This window comes from Camelus ferus, chromosome 1 (assembly GCF_009834535.1).
Source record: "Camelus ferus isolate YT-003-E chromosome 1, BCGSAC_Cfer_1.0, whole genome shotgun sequence".
NCBI classification, from domain to species: domain Eukaryota; kingdom Metazoa; phylum Chordata; class Mammalia; order Artiodactyla; family Camelidae; genus Camelus; species Camelus ferus.
In genome coordinates, this window is record NC_045696.1 from 34700395 (window position 1) to 34720914 (window position 20520).

The 20520-nt window shown below is 37.3% G+C and overlaps 1 protein-coding gene across 3 annotated transcripts in view; it reads left to right on the forward strand.

Annotated features, from left to right (window-relative positions):
• LOC116663076 overlaps positions 1 to 20520 on the forward strand; it is a 125549-nt gene that overhangs the window by 62743 nt on the left and 42286 nt on the right. For 2 of the 3 annotated variants that reach the window (XR_004319130.1, XR_004319126.1), the window contains one exon: positions 5462 to 5570. Coding sequence is in view for 1 of the 3 variants with exons in the window: in XM_032477609.1 (XP_032333500.1) it covers positions 5462 to 5538 (77 nt within the window). In the remaining 2 variants the exon portion in view is untranslated. Of the gene's footprint in view, positions 1 to 5461; positions 5571 to 15119; positions 15186 to 20520 lie in introns of those variants that run through there. The other variant, XM_032477609.1, reaches the window with a different exon arrangement.

Sequence of the window (20520 nt, forward strand, 5' to 3'; positions counted from 1 at the left end):
CTTTATATTTTCCTGTGTTGTGTGAATATTTCTATAATGAATGTTTCTTGTTTCTCAAATCAGAAATCAAAGATATTTCTGTTTGAAAAACAAAAAGGAATTTTGTCTTGCTTCTAGAACAAAATGTAATCATGCAGAAGCTGAGCTTGGCAGATTTTTTCCAAGAATGGAGGCATTTCATGAAATCACCTTATGGATTCTTTGTAAATCCTGCATAATATTTGATAGGTGTTGAAAGTGTTAAGGGCATAATCAGTCTTCTCTCCTTTTCTTTTGCTGCTTTGCTTCAGACAGGTAAATCACTGCTTTGGAAGGTTTTATGGGACAGATGATATCCTGCTCTTTCAAGTTGTGCTCTCACTTAACTCTTCTGTCTGCTTTTCCTACGATGTCCTCCTTCCCCATCTTTCCGAATATTCTTTGAACGTCACTTCCTTCTTGGTAAAGCCTTATCCAGCTCTAGCGGTACCTAACTGCTTTGTCTCTGCCCCCATGGTGCCTTATATATACCTGAAACAAGGATCTTAACACATTATTGTGGGCTTTTTCCTACCTACAGCTGTTTTCCCACTAGACAATTCCGCAAATTGCCATTTCATTCTGTGTGGAAAGACCATTGCTGTGCCCAAGATGTCTCTGAATTCCCAAGTTCACTTCCTGCCCCAATTTCCTGCCTGTGCTGAATTGGATGAGAGATCACCTTGCCCTCTGGCATGTTCTCTCTTGAATTACACAGGGTGCAGAGCAAAAAGAGTTTATCGTGTATTTATATTCCTTCCACTTAGCACAGCGCCTGTTTTTCAATTTTTGTTGTATTGGTAATAAGCACTGGGGTCAGGTGCTTCGAGTATGGAGCTGTTAATTCAGTCATAGCTATACGGTGTTTCATCACATGAACCCACAAAACGGAGTTAGAATAGGCTTCTAAGTGTAAGTAGTATATAGGCACATCACCAGGAATATTTTAATAGTTACATGATTGATACTTTAAATAATTCATACTTATTAAGAATGAGTGTATGTGTTATACCATCCCCCTCAACACTGATATTTCTTAAAATGTTTCGTGATACTTTCTCTTATGTCTCTAGTGTGATATTTACTTTGCAACACATTTATGATTGTCCCATCTGTATTAAGTTTAACTTCAAAAATATCTGGTATCTGTTCTGTATCCAACTTCAGGAGAAAACTGTTTTGTCTTACTACCATCCATTATTATTATTATGTTTTCTGCAATGCATTATACCATGTGTAACTAATATTTTAGAATTATAGAGAAGCATCTGCTTCTGTTTTAATGTCTTGATAAAAGCACTGTAAATATTGTAGCTGTATAAGATTCTTTCCTTTAAAGAATCTGTTTCATTTCACCTGGAAACTATCTTAATTCTTAAATCCTGCACCCAGATGTTGCATCTAGTAGACGAAATACATAACTTTTAATCAACTTCTTTGTTAATTAGTTATGGAAAATATGCAGCTTTTACATTTTCAAGAAGTGGTGTTAGAATTCTAAGTTAAACAAAGAGCCAGTGATACAACATTTACTCCTGCACCATATAATTAACCTTTTAGAACACAGCTTTCATATTCATTTAATCACTCAAGGCACGAAAATTATACTTACAAGGCAGAAATAACTGGTTAGGGCCAGCAGAGTGTACTGTTCACATAGCTGAGTGACTTTATTCCGGGAGCCCTGCCTTTTGGAGAGTTACCTCCTGATTGTGATTGCCTCCTGATACCCCTTTCACTCAGTGATAATCACTTTAAACAAGCTTACGGGGACAGCTGGAGAGTTGCCCTTTCTCCATTAAGACATAGATCCCAGTGGGAACAGGGAGCAGTTAAGGATGTAGCAATAAACTCAAGTTGGGTTATACTCAGTTTGTTGCTTTTAGGTTGGGGCTGGGGGCTAGGGGTTAATTTACTGTGCTTTTTCCTGGAAAACCTCAGTTTCACGGAATGGAAGAGCTAAAAGTGGACCTAGATATCTAGTTTAATAATCTTAATTTTGTGGGTCAAAGAAAGTTTCATGAATGTTAACCATGTAACTCTGGGGAAAAATAATGTCATCCTGGGCTTTACGACCTACATACGACGAATACAAGCTGTCATTTCCCTCTTTGTAGGAGGACCACTGGTGTGCCTGAGGTTTTCGTAAATTATCAAATTTACTTCGGATCCAACTTCCTGCCCATACTAACTTTGATGAGAAGTCTCCTTGCCCTCTCACACATGCACTTCTGATTTATGTGGGACTTAAGTGTTTTTCTTAATTTTTCCACAAAACAGTAGTTTCTCCAATCTCCTGCCATTTGGTTCAGCCCTGCTCTTTCCTTTGTCCCCCAATTCCTATTTTATTTTCTTTCTTTTTTTTTTCTTGATGGAGGTACTGGGGATTGAATCCAGGATCTCGTGCATGCTAAGCATACACTCTACCACTGAGCTATACCCCAGCCCCTGACCTTATTTTCAAGCTGAGCACTTTAATTCTACTTGTACTTGCCTTCTTCCTCACATGGAGTATTATTTTTATTTTTTTATGTTTTGTATAGACAGAGTTCCCTCGTACACTAGAAGATCTCACGTGCTGACTTAATAGTGTTAATAAAAGCCAATAAATAAACATAAATAAAAATAGAATTACAATTGATTTTAATTACTGTTTCACTTTTAAGTGAATTTATGCATAATGTTAGAGCGCTCCCTTTTCATTTAAAGGACACTTTTCTTACATATGGACTATTGACTCCTGTCTCCATCTGTGGTACTTGTCTGGTAAAACCAACATTCTGGTTAAATCTGACTGGCTCTCTGTGCCCTCTCTTGAACAACTGAAGATAGCTGGAAGAATGTAGACAAACAGGCTGAATGATTTCTCAGTAACGCATGACAATGGGGACCCTTGGCACCGCCTGCAGTCAGTTTCCTCGTCATTGGCTCTTCCATCCTCAGATGTCTGTTTCATGCTCTCCTCTCTCCTAAACCTTCAATGCTTCTCCCTCTCTTCCTTCTTTCAGCTGATGAATCTGCCTCCTACTTTACTGAGGAAACAAGCAAGTTGAAGAGCTGTTCCTTGTCTCTACACTACCCAGTCAACTAGCCTACATGCATCTGTCTCCAGAAACTCTTCTGCCCCTCTTACTAATTTGGGTGACCTTGTGCTCGGATGCAAGGTCAGACCTTGCCCTTCTGCACTAGTCCTTAGTGCTATGCTTGGTGCATAATGGGTGTGCAATAAATGCTTATAAATGAGTGAATGAATGCCTCTCTTTCCTTGGCTGACATGGATTCAAGGGCAGTCCAATAAGTTAAAGCTTAAACTTGAAGAGTGTTGTTTCATGACATCTGTATCAGTGCCCTGAGGCTTTCATGCTTTCTATCTGGGTTCAGTTTGGATGTGCCTGCCATATACCTGAGTTCTCTGTGATTGCAACAAAAGTTCCAAGGACTGTGTTAGGGGATGAGGATAGAGCAGGTAGCCTGACAATATATCTGTTGTCAAAACATTAGTAGAGTCTTATTCTATTTAAAATTTACTTGACAGGTTTAGAGATATTTTGTCTTCCCCTAAGTTCGTTAATTAATTAAAATATCAAATTAAACGAATATAGATGGCTATTTTCTCTTTCTACTTCTCTGATTGCCTTTTCTTACAGCTTATTTATTTGACTTGATGAGTATTGTTTTTCTTTACAATGTCTTTATTGCTCTTTTACCTGAATTCCAACCATTGCAGCTGCTTTCCCACTGTACTTTACCCCATGATGTGTAATTAAGCTGCCCATTTTCCTGTAATTAAAAAGGTTAAAGAATTGATTGTAATCATCACTCTGAGGAAAATCAGCAGGAGTAAAATTACAGATGATAGTTAAAAAATGTTTAATATATGTTTCTTTCAAGTAGATTTCAGGATTTACAGAACAGACCTTCTTACCCATCCCCAGGCTTTTAGACAGAACAGGAAACTATCTTATTCAGAGAGTTATTTTCTTCAGTAATTTAAAAAGAGGAACATCTTTGTCCCTTTCTCTCTTGGTTTTATCTTTTATAAATTTACCTCTTCATAAATTTTGTCTTATGTCTTACCTGGCTCCTTTCTGCAGAAATTGAAGCTCAAGTTTTCATCAAATATAACACTAACCTTACTTATTTCATCCATTTGACTTCTTTAGTCTAAATGATTTCATTTCTCTGAAACTTTCCTTTTGGGCCTTTTCTTACAACTTTCTCATTATTATTCTATAAACGTAACAATCAAATAGCAAGATATATATTACCAAAAAAATTTTTATTTGGGCCAAATAAAGCAGATAAATTATCCCTCCCCAATTTTTTTTTAAAGTAAAAGTTTACTTAAATGGCCTAGGAAAGGTATTTTAATGTCTAGAATATTCTGACTATATTAAACGGTTTACCATTATGTTAAGAAATACAGATTTAAACACATAAATACAATCAAGAGAATGGACTTTAGAATCAATCTCTTGCTAAATTGCTGGTTCTTCTCTTAAACTCACAGTTTAGTGGAAACAGAATATATGTACATAAAAATTATAGATTATTGGTATTTGATTGTGTGCTGAATTCTATGCTATGGTGTATTAGAAGTCTTCACAGGAAGAAAGGATTGGGGTGGGCTTGAGTAATTGGGAAAGTAATCATGTCACACGTAGGAGACTGGACTTAAAAGAGGGAGGGGGATTTGCCTAGGGAAAAGAGAGAGGATATTAAAGATGAGGGAAACTCCTGAGAGATAAGGGGTTTTAGGATTAATAAGTCATATGAGGATATTTGGAATATTGGCTAATATTTTCTAAGAAGGGCAAGGTTATTCCTTATGTTACCAGGAAAAGGAAAATAAGAATTACCTCAGTTCTTAGTCACCTGAAAAAAAGATTTTTGACAAGAGACAGAAAGCGTGATATAAGCAAGATTTTCATTAGTGAAATAAAAAAAGTAAAAAATAGTACATTGCTGAGAATTGGGAGTGGGCTGATCCAAGAGAGGAAAAATGGCGCCATTCCTTTGTTTTTCCTGTTTTCATATCCTGGTTTTGCGATTGATTGATTGACAGCTTAGGTTGCCTGTGCTCTGGCATGCCCATTCCCTTTTTGGGCAGGTCCAGCTGCAGCGTTTTGATTTTAACTGGCTTCTTTTACTGGCCCTCATTTAGAGAAAGTAGAAATTTCTGGATTTTTCCTTTCCCCTTCCTCTCCCCCTGCCCAGCGCTCATTTCTATCTAAACTACCTAACACTTACATTGTTATTCAGGGTTCTCCAGAGAAACAGAACCAATAGGATTGATTGATCTATCTACCTACCTACCTATCTATCTGTCTGTCTGTCTGTCTGTCTATCTATCTATCTATCTATCTATCTATCTATCTATCTATCTATCTATCTACTTACCTATGAAGAGATTTATTGAAGGAATTGTTTCATGCCATTATAGAGGTCAAGAAGTGTGACTGTGCCACCTGCAAATTGAAGGACCAGGAAAACCAGTGGTGTAATTCAGTCTGGAACTGAAATGCCTGAGAAGCTACCTGGGGGCCAATTATGTAAGTACTGATCCCAATCTGAAGGCCTAAGAGCCAGGAGTGCTGATACCCAAGGGCAGGAAAAGATGGATATCCCAGCTCAGATAGAGCAAATTCCGCCTTCCTCTACTTTTCTGTTCTATTGGCTCCCCATGAGTGGGATGTTCACATGCGATTAGAGAAGATGATCTTTACTTAGTTCACCAATTTAAATGCCAGTCTCTTCTTGGAACACCCTCACAGACACACCCAGAAATAATGTTTCACCAACTCCTTTGGCACCTTTTAGCCCAGTGAAGTTGAGACACATGATTAACCATTACACAGTTAGGAAAAGAAATGTCGAGTCGATTCCTCCCAAAACAGTATCTTTTCTGATTATACCAGAAAATAATTGATGGGGGGCGGGGAGTTGAAGAGCAGAACACTTGACTAATTGTTTTTGCCTACTTAGTTCACTCAGGGCTCCTTTTTAGCAACATCTGTCCACACCTAATCTTAAACAGATGTATTTTAATATGTATTTTCTCTGGATATTGTAATAGTTGGAATAAAAAAGATAATAGCTTCAAGGACTTACTGTGTGCTAGCAACTGTTTGAAGTGCTTTATAGTGTTAACTCAGTCTCTTGGAAAAACTTTACAACATAAATACTGCTATTATCCCCATTCTACACCTGAGGCAAGTGAGGCACAGAGGATACATGAGAAGTTGTGCCACATTATGGATCTATAATGAGCGAAGCCAGGGTCTGAACCCTGGTTGTCTGGTCCCAGGGACTGTGCTCTTAATCTGAGTCAGAGCCTGTGCCCCAGACCTAATTGCTCGGGCACTTTTCTTGAGCATCTTGTAAGTGCTGGACATTGAGGGGCTAAACAAATTTGAGATCTGGCTCTCCCCATAAAGATCTAACAGCTTGTTACTAAATTGTGAGGGATGGATTCCCAGGCTTTAGCTGTTGGAAGAAAGATAATTAGGAGATCAGGGAGAGTCAGTGAGGTCTGCACTGAGGTTCAGAGAAGAGTTGGATGAATTCACTGGGATAAAAAGGGAGTGAGCATTTAGGCAGGAGACTGCAATAGGGATGAACAAGTCTGACTCCATTTGGATCTGTTTCTTTTACTGTATTCTATTGTTTTTGCTACAAGTTAATCACTAAAGGGATGTTGCCTAAAAGCTTAAATTACACTTAACAGCCCATCTCTGGGAACCCTGGCTCCCAGGTAATGAGCGTTAAGCTAAAATACATTTGTTTAGCTCACAGGAAACATGCTGACCAGGCCCACCTGTGGATGACTGTAGGCTGGAAGAAATTAACATACCCCCCACTCCCACCCCTACCCCGACTCTGTCAAAGGCTGACCAGAGCTAGGAAATGCTCGACTTTACTCCCTCCGCTTTTAGTAGGAAAGAAGCCAGAATCCGAACTCAGGTAAGAAGTTTCTTCGGGACACTAGTGTACCATCTTCTCCGTCTGCTGGCTTTTTTAGTAAAGTCACTATTCCTTGCCCCCGCTACTTGTCCCTTGATTTATTGAGCTGTCATGCGACGAACAGTACAAGCCTGGACTCAGTAACAACAGCAAGAGGGGTGGACGTGCAGACGTAGTGTCTTAGTTTTCTAGGGCTGCCGTGACAAAATACCACAAACTTGGTGGCTTAAGACAACAGAAATGTATTCTTTCACAGTTGAGGAGGCTAAAAGTGTGAAACTAAGGAGTAGGCAGGGCCATGCGCCCTCTGAAGCCTCTGGGGAAAAGTCCTTCTTTGCCTCTTTCTAGCTTCTAGTGGCTCCTGGCGTTCCTTGATGTTCCTAGGCTTATAGTCACATTATTCTAATCTCTGCCTTTACATGATCTTCTTTCCTGTGCCTCTGTGGGTCCCTTCCTCTTCTTACAAGGAGATTAGTCATTGGATTTAGGGCCCATGCCAATCCAGTATGGCCTCATCTTAACTAATTACATCTGCAAAGACCCTGTTTCCAATAAGATCACACTCTTGAAGTGAACATGAATTTGGGGGGGACACTATTCACTTCACTGTAAGTGGTAACAGCACAGGGAGTGGTGTCGTTTCCATGCTCTTTGATGGGGAGAAAACGTGAGCTGTACTTTAAACAACATGAGTTTAAAGTGACATTTTTGGATATGTTTCAATGACAATATGAAACAGCTTTATTTCCTTGGAAGTGTCACCCATTTCTAGGTCCTGTAAGGACCTGGTTATTGCCATGCAAAAAATTAAGTAGGTCATGCTTTTGTTGAAATGTTCTTCTCGTTCCATTCGTAAGTTTATAGCCTGCAGTTGTTTCCATGCTCATCCACATCCTCCTCCTCCTCTGCCTCATAATTAGCATTGTCATGGAATGGCAAACATTCATTGAGTGCCTACTGCATGCCCAGTACTGTTCTAAGGCTTTACACTTAATCTTTACAAGAATTTTTAATTTTCATTAAAACTGCCCTAGACCCTTTTATAGGGGAAAAAAACTGAGAAGATTTTTATTTCAATGCTACATTTTAATGAAAATTAAATATTCTTGGGATAATTTCCTCATAATTAGTAATGCAAATTTTTAGTTAAAATTCAACCACATGTTGTGCTATACAAGACAATAAGCAGATGCTTCTGGGTGTATACTCGTTAAGTTCTTAGAGGCTAAGGAAATACCCTGCCTGGAAATGTGAAGGTTTCTTTGATCAAAAGACAAAGTACAGAAAATGCTGGAGCTTTAAAACATATGTTGTAGAATCAAGGATATTTGATATATCTGGTTTATCAATTCATAAATTATACTATGCATTTCTTTTGGTGAGATAAAGTTACTGGGAACTTGAACTGCTAGTTGTCACACGTATATATTCAGAAAGTGTTACCTTCCAAACAGCTATTTTAGGTTTCTATTTCTCAGAGTCTTATGTGAGGGATTCTAGAAGGGTGACTAAGAACCTCAATGTTGGAATCAACCTCCTACCTTCCCACTGGCTTGCTATATGAATGTGGGAAAGTTGCCTAAACTCTCTGAACCTCAATAACCTCATGGAGATAAGCATAATTAACATTTGGGACTATTTAAAAAATTCTATAAAATTATATGTATTTGACTGTAACAAAGTAAGTGCTAAACTTTAAAACTAAAATTTAGTAATGAATAAAGAACACACATTTACTTCATTATTTATGAGATTATCCTTAATGGCTCTTTTTTAATGCTTGGATTTGTTGTTTTTATATGATTAGTTGATAGATGTATTTTAGCTTACATTTTTTCAAGTCATAAGATTAAATGCAAAATTCTTTCAAGTTTCAAATGTAGACACTCAAGTGTAAGGAAACATGAAAGATTTGACTTATGTGACTGGTAAATTGTTTGTTATATATGCACAATTTTTTTTTTTTTATTGCTAGTTAGGCCTTTAAATTGTGTAGTGCACATTAGAGTTTGATGCAATCAAGTGTTTTGGCATTTCTAAAAGTCTTTGAAATGATGTCAATATTGCTGTTAGACTACTAGAATAATCTCCAGTTTAGACAGCTCTTTAAACTCTAGTTGAATTATTAGTTGATAATGATCCAATAATTTCCCAAGTCCCAAGATAATTTATTATCTTTTGATGCATGTAATACTCATTTATAATTTTCAAAAATAAGATGTAGCCATTTTTATAAATAGTAATTTTGCATATAAATGGATTTTATCTGTTGCAGATTATCAAACTCATTATGTAAGTTTGCATCCTTTTCTAATTCCAAAATTTCTGTCCGCCACATATACGACTATTTTAAATAAAATGATATTATTCATACTTCCTGTGTCTTTACAGAAAAGTGACTAATTCACAATTGGATGCCTTACATACCACTTACCCAAGAAGACTTATTTGGTAACCATAAGTTTGTTTTCTACAAATTATTTATTTTTAATACTTATTTAGATTTTTTTTTAAGTGACACAATTGCTAACTTACACTTTAGACCAATACTTGGTTTACGTGAACATAACTCTAAACTGCAAACAGTTAGATTTCAGGCTGTTTAAATATTTGATCCATTTATAAAAGAAAAATTCATTAAAAATAAACCTGTCAAGGTTTCTAAGGATCGTATTATAAGTCATACCACTATACTTTTCCTTTATTTCAGCAAATATGCATAGGACGTGAAAGAGTAAGCGCTCATTAATATAACTTTGGATTTGCAAAACGTATGGCTTTGCTGAGTTTCAGTACTGGGGCTGGCGATAGCTGGATTACTCTGTAAGAAGATAGGAGAATTTTTTTTTTCTTTCTAAAGGATGGGCAAAGAGCAGAGAGGGGAAGGGCAGAGAGCAGACAGCAGAGAGGAGGGTAGAGTCACATAATAGGGCCATGAAAGGCACTTAGAAATAAGGATCTAACATTGCATTTTAACTTCTTGATTCTTCAAAATTTCTCTCTCTCTCCAAACTTTCATCAAAGTCTGCAGCACTAAAGGTCTTTTGCGTGTGTGTGTAAGTCAAGGAGAGGTGCTGGCGGGGAAGTCATAGTTCTTATTTGAATTTAAATGAATCCCCTCAGTCTTTTTAATTAATTAGAATTAAAGTATTTTCTCTCTTACATTTTGAAATAATCATCAATTGGACAGTATTCTCAAATAGAACGTTGTGATCTTATGTCACTTTCAGGTGACACAACCATCACTTTTAAGGTCTCCAAGGAATGCATGGCAATGGCAATATAGTAGATCTATGCGAAGCATTTGCGTAGCTGGTCATCGGCACCCTGAGTGGTGGCACGTGTCAAAGTCCAGAGTGGTGTTAACAGCCCTGAGTGCATATTTACTTAGTATCATAATGATGGGAAAGTATGATCCACTGGCAATTCAGGCACTGAGTTTATGTCATTAAGGAGTCACTGGCTGATTTATAGTGTGCATTATTATCTGGTGTCATAGAGTTTAGGAGTCAGGCATCCATATGCGCATAGGGGCTATGCAACCATTTGATATGCCATCAAGTATTTAAAAAGAAAAGAGGATTTCAAGTGATATTAATGGTATTAGTGGTAATATTAGGTTGCACAAATTATTCTTTTATTTGGTTTTTAATGTATTAAGCAACAATCATAAAATCTCTTGAAGCTGCGGCTTAGTTGTGGCGAGGTCAACACGTGACCTTCATATAATGTGGTACAAAGTTCATCTCAATCGCTACAGCGTAGTGAAGTTATAATGGGATTACTCCTCCTCGTGCAGAATCCAAGGATTTCTACTCCTTTTCAAAATGCATATCTCAGGAGATTACAGTTAAAGACTATGTTATTGACCTAATTTCTCTGATGGTTTAAATTCATTCATGTTTTCAACTAAGGAATTTTATGCTTGTAGTTGTCAGCTCATGCCATGTGCCCTATATTCTAGTTTATGGCAACTTTGCTTCACAAATCCCATTAGATGACCTGATGGGCTTTAGAGCATTGGTTATATGAACGCCTATATATACATGTATGGACTCATATTTAAAACTGAATAAACAAAATAACAACTTTAATTTACATTCAATGGAATAACTTCATTACAGATTAGTTTTCTACTATTAGTAGAATATGCCATGTCATATCATGGTTTAAGATAAGTGAGTATATTTTTAGGATTTTTGTAGGAAGAGAGGACATACAGAAATACTTTAGAATACAAAACTTAAGCTTACCATAACATGTAGTATGTGTACCATTGGACAGAGGAATTCAAACTATCCACAGTATAAGTTATTAGCTAATTTGCTTCCATTTCTTGTTACTCAAATTCCAATGTTAATTATGTCAAAGCTATATATTCTTCATTTTTCTGAAGCTAAAGATCTTTTTCCTTTTTATTAAGGTAGCTATGGAATATTGTTGATATTAAGATGGTATTATTTTAGATCTATTTTTTGCTATTTGGGAAAGAGATGACTGGGAAGAAATATAAACTATTAAGAGAAATACATATTTAGATTGTGATGTATTAAAATGAACATTGACATTAGCTCAATAGGAATTTGAACAAATAGTGTTATATTTGATGTTCAGTATGTACACATATTCATGGAAGGCTCACCATGGAAAGATCGGGGGGGAAAGTGAGGTTGAAACTCTCATCTTCTGAGAACCACTGTTCTCCCCAGATGCTTCATTCCTGATGCTCCTTTACTCTCTCTCCTGGCAAATGGTGTGAGTGAGCTAGACACATATTGTTCTGAAAGGAAAATATTTATTATTTAGTTAAATATTATATAAATATTACAAAAATGAAACAGCATGTTTCTGTGATTCCCAGTGTTGACAAAAAAATTAGTCGATCTAAGAAAGAAAGGGAAAATTTTATTCGAGCCAAATTTGAGGCTTATAATCTGGTAAGAGCATCTCAGAAAGCTCTGAGAACTTTTCCTCCAGTTAGAAATCAAGGCACAGTTATACAAGTTTTTTGAGACAGAGGGCTGTACATCAAATGATGTATTATTGACAGTTTATATAATCCAGATCTAAGCGTCATCCTGATGGGTCATGTGACCCCTTACAAGATCACGGAGGAATGTTATCTTTCAAGGAAGTGTCTTGTTGATGCCGGGAGAACGTTGCTCTTCATGGTTGAGCAGGTATTCCTGCCGATGGGGGAGGCTTGGTGGATGCCTGATACAGATACGCAGTGCACAGTGGGGGCCACCGAGAGAAGGCCGAAGGGCAGAGAAGAGTGTTTCATGTTTAAATTTTTCTTGTCTTGCTATCAAATATGAATTTTATTTCACACTAGAATTTCTCTTTGCTTAAAATATATTCTTTTTTGTTTTTTTTTTTTTAAATCAATACCTATGGCTGACCAAGCTGCTTAGCAAATAGAGTTCTGCTTCCCATCCCCTTCTCCTTATACTGCCACTGGAAACTGGAAAAACCTAATTTCTCACTTTCCCAGGACCTCTTGTGATGAAGGGTCACTTTGGGACACAGTTCACAGACATAAATAGAGGTTTTTCTGGGAAGGATTTTACTGGTAGTGGCTCCTCCCTGTTCTTGCTTTCAATAGTGATACAATACCTGGTATGGTAACTATTCCATGAACTTGAGGTGTTAAATATGAGGGAAAAGCCCTGTGAACTACTAGGAATCTAGCCCCAGCAGCCACTTTCCTGACCTGTGGTCCAATACGATAGTCACTTAGCATCTGGCTAAGAGCACTTACACTGTGGCTAGTCTGAACTAAGATATACTGTTAGCATAAAATGCACACTGGATTTCAAAGGCTTATGAAAAAATAAGAAGGAAAGTTATGTCAATATTTTTAATATTGATTGCATGTTAAAATGATAGTATGTTGGTTATACTGGGTTAAGTAAAATATATTATTAAAATTAGCTTTACCTGTTTCATTTTACCTTTTTAATATGGCTACAAGAAACTTTGCTGTTACATAAGTGACCTGAATTTCTCACGTTGTATTTCTGTCGAACAACACTGCCCTAGACTTTCTTGTACATGAGAAAGAAGTGTTAGGACAATAAAAGTCAGGCTGACCGAAACTTAAGTTTTGGTAGCACTTATCCTCAGTGTTACCAAATGCCATTTCCAATCAAGGAATATGGAGATCATGGAAGTCATTAGCTGAGTCTTTCCTACACACATGTAGATGTTATAGTTTTGATCAAACCATACTACCAGCTCTGTCACTTTTGTGCTCATCCAGTACTATACCCTGGTTATTATTCCTTTTAAACAAATACACATTTTAAATAGTGAGACAGTACTGGGTGTTCATCTAGACGCAACTCTTTATTGTCTGTGGACATTGTGCAAATTATTTCCCTAATTTTAACAAACAAGGTTATTTCTGACTTGTAAGACTGTGTAAGGATTAAGTGATGAAATTTATGTGGCGTGGGTAACTCAGTGCCTGGGACTAGTTGTTGATTAAAGTATGGTAGCTCTTAGGATAAAAGGTAAATTTCAGTCTCAGAAGTGGTTGGATCAGTAAAGGAGTGAGTGGAGAGAGAGAGTTGTTAAGAAAAAGTGTGTGTTGGTTGCTGTATGCAGTGATAAAAGCCCGATATAGAGACCCGGGAAGGCGCTGTACCGAAGCTGAGGCTCGAGCATCCACGGGAGGTCCTGCTGGAAGCCCTTCCCCCAGCCTCTGTTGCCACTGTTTCCACTTTCTCTTCTCAAGGCCAATGAGCATTGAGAGTTGACTGAGAGTACAGCAAAGTGCTAGTAAGGAAGGGAAAAGCCATGCGATTATGAATTTACAGAAAATGAGCCTGTTTGACTGATAGAATCTGCACAGTTTGACTTGCTTTTTGCTTGTTTTTCTAGAGTTTGTGCTGGCAAAAGTGTCTAGGAAGACAATTTTGCTATTTTCTCAAATGTTTTAAAAGGGAAAGATCAGAGCAGTGAGAGCTGTACAGGAGTATTGATAACTGATACGGGGCAGGTGCTCTTGGAACCAAAAGGGAATCCACAGAAAGACACTCATAATCATATAAATGCATTCTCTTCACCCGCCACACGTTCTATATGGGGCCCAAAAAACATCTAAATGGGTAGCAGTAACACTGCTGAGAGCCATGATTTAATAAGAGAGTCAATGCAATTGCAGTCACTATTTCAAAAGTGACACAGTTAGGGGAGAGAAGGGTTTAAAATGGATTAAAATTTAAACAATTCCCAATCAAATGAAAATGTTCTGGGAACAGTGCCAGAGAGTATTGTCAAATTGGTTTTAATATAAGCATTCTAAATTTAACAAGCTGGAATTACTTGCTTTTTTTTTTTTTGAAATTACATGGGCAGATATACTGTATGGATATTTAAAATACAGTATTTATTCTTTAAAAAAAATCAAATCGCCTTGTTCTTGGTGGCTGAAGTGTCAGAGTATATATTCTATTTAGAATATAGAGTCATTGAATTTTAAGACGGGACAGAATCTTAGAGGTCTGTGAGAACAATTCTGTTGGGTACAATTCTGGGAATACAGTTTCTTGTTGATAGGGAAATGCATCTGGGGAAACTGAGGCTTGTCATCAGCAAATGAGTAGCAAAGACGGGCCTGGAACCCCGCCTGTTCATGACCCAGCCAGGACACCTGGCTTCCTCTTCACGAACACTGACAGGCCGCTACGGGCCTGCTTTCTGGACAAACACGTGGGCTCTTCTAACCTCCTGGGCGACAGATGTGCATTTTAACAAGGGCCTACAGGTAAAAGCTTAATCTAAAGTAGTGACAAAGATGGAAAACATCAAAAACCTTGCCAGAGGCTGGACAGGTCCCATGATGTTACCTACAATGGGGGGTGGGGATTTGGGTGGGTGTCTGGAAGTCGATTGAAGGCTGTATGACATGTCAGGTTCACTTCATGCGCTGTCTTGGTAAGTAACTGAATGACCAAGGTTGAAAAAATAAAACTAGTCCAGTGCCCAGCATCTTTAGCATTGTCTTCCTATCACAGCTGTATAATAAGATGATGATAATAGTAGTAGTAGTAGAAGTATTAATAATAATAATAATAATAATAATGCCTCTTTCTCTCTTCTCCTTTTATATAAATAAAAACTGGATTGTAAAGAAAGAGACACAGTTTGACAAGAACCACAAATTTTGTTAGCTCTAAGGATAAAGCATTCTACGTGGCTGGCTGGCATGCGTAGGTTCTCAAACTTTCTTCTTCAGGTCCTGTTTCACAGTCGGCCCTAATTCCAGCTGGCGCTCATCCTCCAGATTGCAGCCAGAAAAGGAAACCAGAGTCAGCTGCGTGCTGACACCGTAGTGCACGCACTGGCTCACCCTACAGAGAAGCTGTGAGGTCCGTCCTCGGAGGTGCTGGGAGCGGCATCTCCCGCGCTCACCGAAGGCTAACGGCTTTGAGTTGCTGCAGCAGGGCGGGCGGGGTGGCAGGGGGAGGCTTGTTGTTGGCGGGACAGTGAGCAGTGCCCAGAACAGGGCAGAACTGGTTTTGTTGGCTACTGAAAAGCTAGCAGTGGGAGCAATGGAAATGGGGAAAATGGCGCACTGTTACAGGGGCAGGGGTACAAGACAGTTAGAGGGTGCCATCGGCTAATCTGAGTATCAAGTAGATTTTGGAAGTCTAGCAAAATACAGGAGGAGATAAGAAATAAGAGTATAAATTATAGACCTCATTTCTAATCTCAGGTGGCCAGAGCCTCTTCTCTGAAAAACTAAGAAACTAAGCCTTCTCCCCTGACTACTGAAATGGGGTGCTTACGAGGACCCAAGCAGTCTGTGCGTGTGTCTCTGTGAATGTGGCTGTAACACGTGAGTGTGTGAAAATGTGTGTACAATTTTTGTGTGCATGCTTATGGGTATTAGTGTGAGTATGTGTGAGAGTGTATGTGTGTAACAGTGAAGAGGACTCAGAAAAAAAAAAAATAGCTGGCTTTCCTCGCCCAGTGCATGTGGTGAATACATAGGCTGAGACACTTCTAAGTGGCTCTTGTTTAAAAACAAAGAAATCCGGATAGGAACCAAGATAAGAGGGAAATGTAGTGGCTGATGTCCCATGATTATTATTGTGATGAGAGTTTCACTTATTTATTTATTTTTTACCTTTGAAGATAGGGAAGGCCTTTAGCTTATTTCTGTGTATCTGATGGTACCTAACGTGATGCCTTGTGTTATAGATATTTGGTCAAATACATAAATTTATTCTTCCCATCACCATGTTCTTTTATTCCCAAAATCCTCAATTGTAACATCTGGTGTTGGCTTTTTGTTTCATCCACTGATTTGGTCACTAGGTGGGCCCTTTCAATTTCAAACTCCAATCCCTGAGTTCTGAGAAATTTTTTTAATCATTTTTTTAAAATCTCATTTTCTACAGCTTTTGATTTTTTTCTTTCTGGAGCTCTTACTGTTTGTTGAATCCCCTGTATTGATATTGTATTATTTGTAGCTCCTTTTCCTTATTTCCATAATTTTCCCCCTGCATTTCCTGAGAGATTCCTTAAACTCTATCTTTATGCGTATTTTAAAAATATTTTATTTCTCACATCCTACTTTTGAATGAGAGTTTTTTAAAATGTAGCGTTTTTTTTTTTTCTCTGAAGTGCTTTCTCAATTCAAAGATCTCTTCAATTTCTGAGGATATTCAGTATAGTTTATTTACATTTTCTCTGCTTTCTACTTTATTTCCAATTTCTTCTTTTCTTTTATTAGAGGCTTTTCTCGAAATGTCAGGTGATCTTTGGCTGTCTGTTCATATTTGAGAGTAAGGCAGTAAAAAGCTGATTGGAAGCCATGTGTGTGTATATGTGTGTTGTGCCAAAGAGATCGTTTATTGAGTAACAGTATTTAATATATTGGGCTCAGCATGGACTCTCTCATTAAACTATTGGACAATTTCATTGTCAAAAGTTTTTCTGTTTTTTGTTTTTCTTTTGATATAATCTGTTTCCTCAGAGAAGAATCCTCCAGCGTAATGTCGGAATTACGTAAGCCTGCTTTTCGTTGTTCTCAGTGCCAAGTGGGAGAAAGGGGTTTACAGGTCACCTCTTCATTTGCAGATCTTCACTTAATCACCTCATTTTCAGTGTGATATTCTGCCCTATCTTAGTTCAGGTTTCTATATCAAAAATACCACTGACTGGGTGGCTTAAACAACAAATACTTTTTGTCACAGTTCTGGAGGCTGGGAAGTCCAAGATCAAGGTCATGGCAGATCTGATGTCTGGTGAGGACCCACTTTCTGGCTTCTAGATAGCTGCCTTCTCTCCGTATCCTCCCATGGTGGGGAGTGACAGAGAGGGAGAGAGAAAGAGAGAGAGAAATAATTTCTCTCAGTGTCTTCTTAGAAGGGCACTAATCCCATTTGTGAGGGCTCCACCCTCAGGACCTATTACCTCCCAAAGGCCCTCCCTCCAAGTGCAATCATCTTGGGGATTAGACTTCAATATATGAATTTGCAGAAGGCACGTCTAGTCTGCAGCACACCCCCAGCAGTGCTTAGCGTTCTGCAGTGTCTGCTTCAGCTCCTCCGTAGAATACTTTTATGGTGGAAGAAGGTGGAAAAGGTTAGTCACCCAGCTGCAGGCAGAGGACACAGGGAAAGAATCAGGGGTTCTGATGGGTGCCGCACATCTCTTCTTTGTGAGCTACCTGGCACCTCCCATTCCTGGGGCTCCCTGGGTTCTGTACAGCCAATCAGCTGGCATCTAAGACCACCTCCACACAGGCCTTGGTTTCTCTTTTCCTTCTCTGGTGTGCTGAATCAATCACAACTCATCTGTTTCCATATTTCAAAATTTTGTGAGTTGTCTTTTGTTCAATTTTCTTTTCCTTGGGATCACTACCATCTGCTGTGCTCTTCAAATTTCATAACTGTCCTTTCAGTAAACTGTGGTTAAAGAATAGAGTAAATATGTCTTTGATCAGCTGTGTTTTACTGGAATAGGTCCCAAAAATATGAAGTCTGGGGCAAATGCATGAAATATTTTAAGCTGTTGATACAAACTGGCATTTAAATTTTTAAAAAATTATTTTTAACAGCTTTGTTGAAGTGTAATTGATGTATAATAAACTGCACATGTTTAAAGTGTACAGTTTCATTAGTTGTATCATATGTATATACTTGTGAAGCCATCATTACAATAAAATATTAAAGATATCCAACATCCCCCAAAGTTTTCTTGTATCCTTAGTGTGTTGTATCCATAGATTACTTTGGGAAGAATTGAAATCTTAACAATATTGAGTCATTTGTTGACCAAGGTATAGCTCTCCATTTATTTTGGTCCTTTAAAATTTCAGCAATGTTTTGAAGTTTGTAGTTTAAAAAGATCTTGCACCTTTTTTGTCAGATTTATTCCTAAATATATCATATTCACTTATTGTAAGTGGTGTTTAAAAGAAAGTCAGTTTCTTACTGTTAATTTCTAGTATATAGAAATATAATTGATTTTCAGTTTTGATGTTGTATTTGTATCCTGCAGCATTGCTAAACTCACTTATGATTCTTATGACTCTGTGAAAAAAAAAACAAACAGATTTACTTTATTTCCCCCAATCTGGATACCTGTTTTTTTTTTTTTTTCTCCTAATTATGTTGGTCAGAACCTCCAGCCCCACACTGAATGGAGGTGGTGAGAGAATTCTTGTCTTCTTCCTGATATGAGGAAGGAAACGTTCAGTCTTTCACCACTAAGTATGATGTTAGCTACAGGCTTTCCACAGATGCAGGTTATCAAATTGAAAACATTTTCTTTAAATCTGAGTTTTGTAAGAGTTTTAAAAGTTTTTAAATCAAGAATGAATGTTGAACTTAGTCAAATGCTTTTTTTTTTTTTTTTTTGGCAATAGAGTTAATCATATGGTTTTCTTTTTTAATTTGTTGATATGGCAAATTCAGTTGACTTCCAAAATTTAAAAAACTGCCTTGCATTATTGGATAAATCCTACTTGGATATAATGTATTATCTTTTTAATATGTTCTATTTGCTAAAATTTTGTTTAGAAAGTTTGTGTTTATGTTCATGAGGGGTATTTATCTGTCACTTTCTTTTCTTGTAATGTGTTTATCTTGATTTGATGTCTGAGTAATACTAGCCTCATAGCATGGATTAGGAAGCATTCCTTTCTTTTCAATTTTCTGGAAAAATTTGTGTAGGAATTGGGATTATTTCTTAAATGTTTGGTGACTATCACCAGTAAATTCATTGGTGGCTATTTCTTGTTGAATGAGCATTTGCACTTTTTGTCTGAAAGAAATTGTTCATTTAAATTGTTGAATTTATAGGCATAAATCTTTTCATATGTATGTTTATAATATTGATATATTCCCCTATTATCTATTTAATATGGAATCTATAGTGATATTACGTTTCATTTTGAAAGTGGTAATTTGTGTCTTCTTTTTTTTCTCCCAATAAGTCTAGCTAGAGTTTTGTCCATTTTATTGATTGCCTCAAAGAATCAGATGTTTTAAAAGACATTTTTTAGGGCAGTTTTAGATTTACAACAAATTGAGAGGAAGGTACAGAGATTTCCTATATACCCTGCCTCCACGCATGCATAGCCTCCCTCATTATAAACACCACTCACCAGAATGGTGCTTTTTTTTTTTTAACCAAGGATGAACCTACATGGACACATCACGTCAAAATCACCCAAAGTTTATAGCTGACCTTAGGGTTCATTCTTGGTGTCACATATTCTATGGATTTGGATCAAGGTATAATGATAGATATCTACCATTATATCATACAGAATATTTTTACTGCCCTAAAAATACTCTGTGCTTTGTCTGTTCCTCCTGCCACCCAGTCCCTGACAACCAATGATCTTTTTATTGTCTTTATAATTTTGCCTTTTCCAGAATGTCATTTATTTGGAATCATACAGTATGTAACCTTTTCAGATTGTCTTCTTTCACTTAGTAAAATGTATTTAAATTTCCTCCATGTATTTTCATGGTTGATAAGCTCATTTCTTTTTTAGTGCTGAGTAATACTCCATTGTAACAAAGTCTATTTATCCATTCATCTTCTGAAGGACATCTTGGTTGCTTCCAAATTTTGATAATTAAGAATAAAGCTGCTATAAACATCCATGTGCAGGTTCTGTGTGGCCATAAGTTTTCAACTCCTTTGAATAAACACCAAGAAGTTCAATTGCTGGAACTTAAGGTAAAAGTATGTTTCATTTTGTAAGAAACTGCCAAACTGTTTTCCAAAGAGGCTGCACCATTTTCATTCCCAGAAGCAATGAATGAGAATTCCTGTTGTTCTACATCCTTATCAGCATTTGGTTTTGTCAGTTTCTGAATGTTGGCCATTTTAATAGGTGTGTAGTTGTATCTCGTTGTTTTAATTTTCATTTCTTTGATGACTTATGATGTAGATCTTCTCTTTAAGAACTGGCTTTTGATTCTATTAATTTTCTCTCTTGACTTTCCATTTTTAAATTTTATTGATTTCTGCTGTGATCTTTATTATTTCCTTTCTTCTTACTTTGGA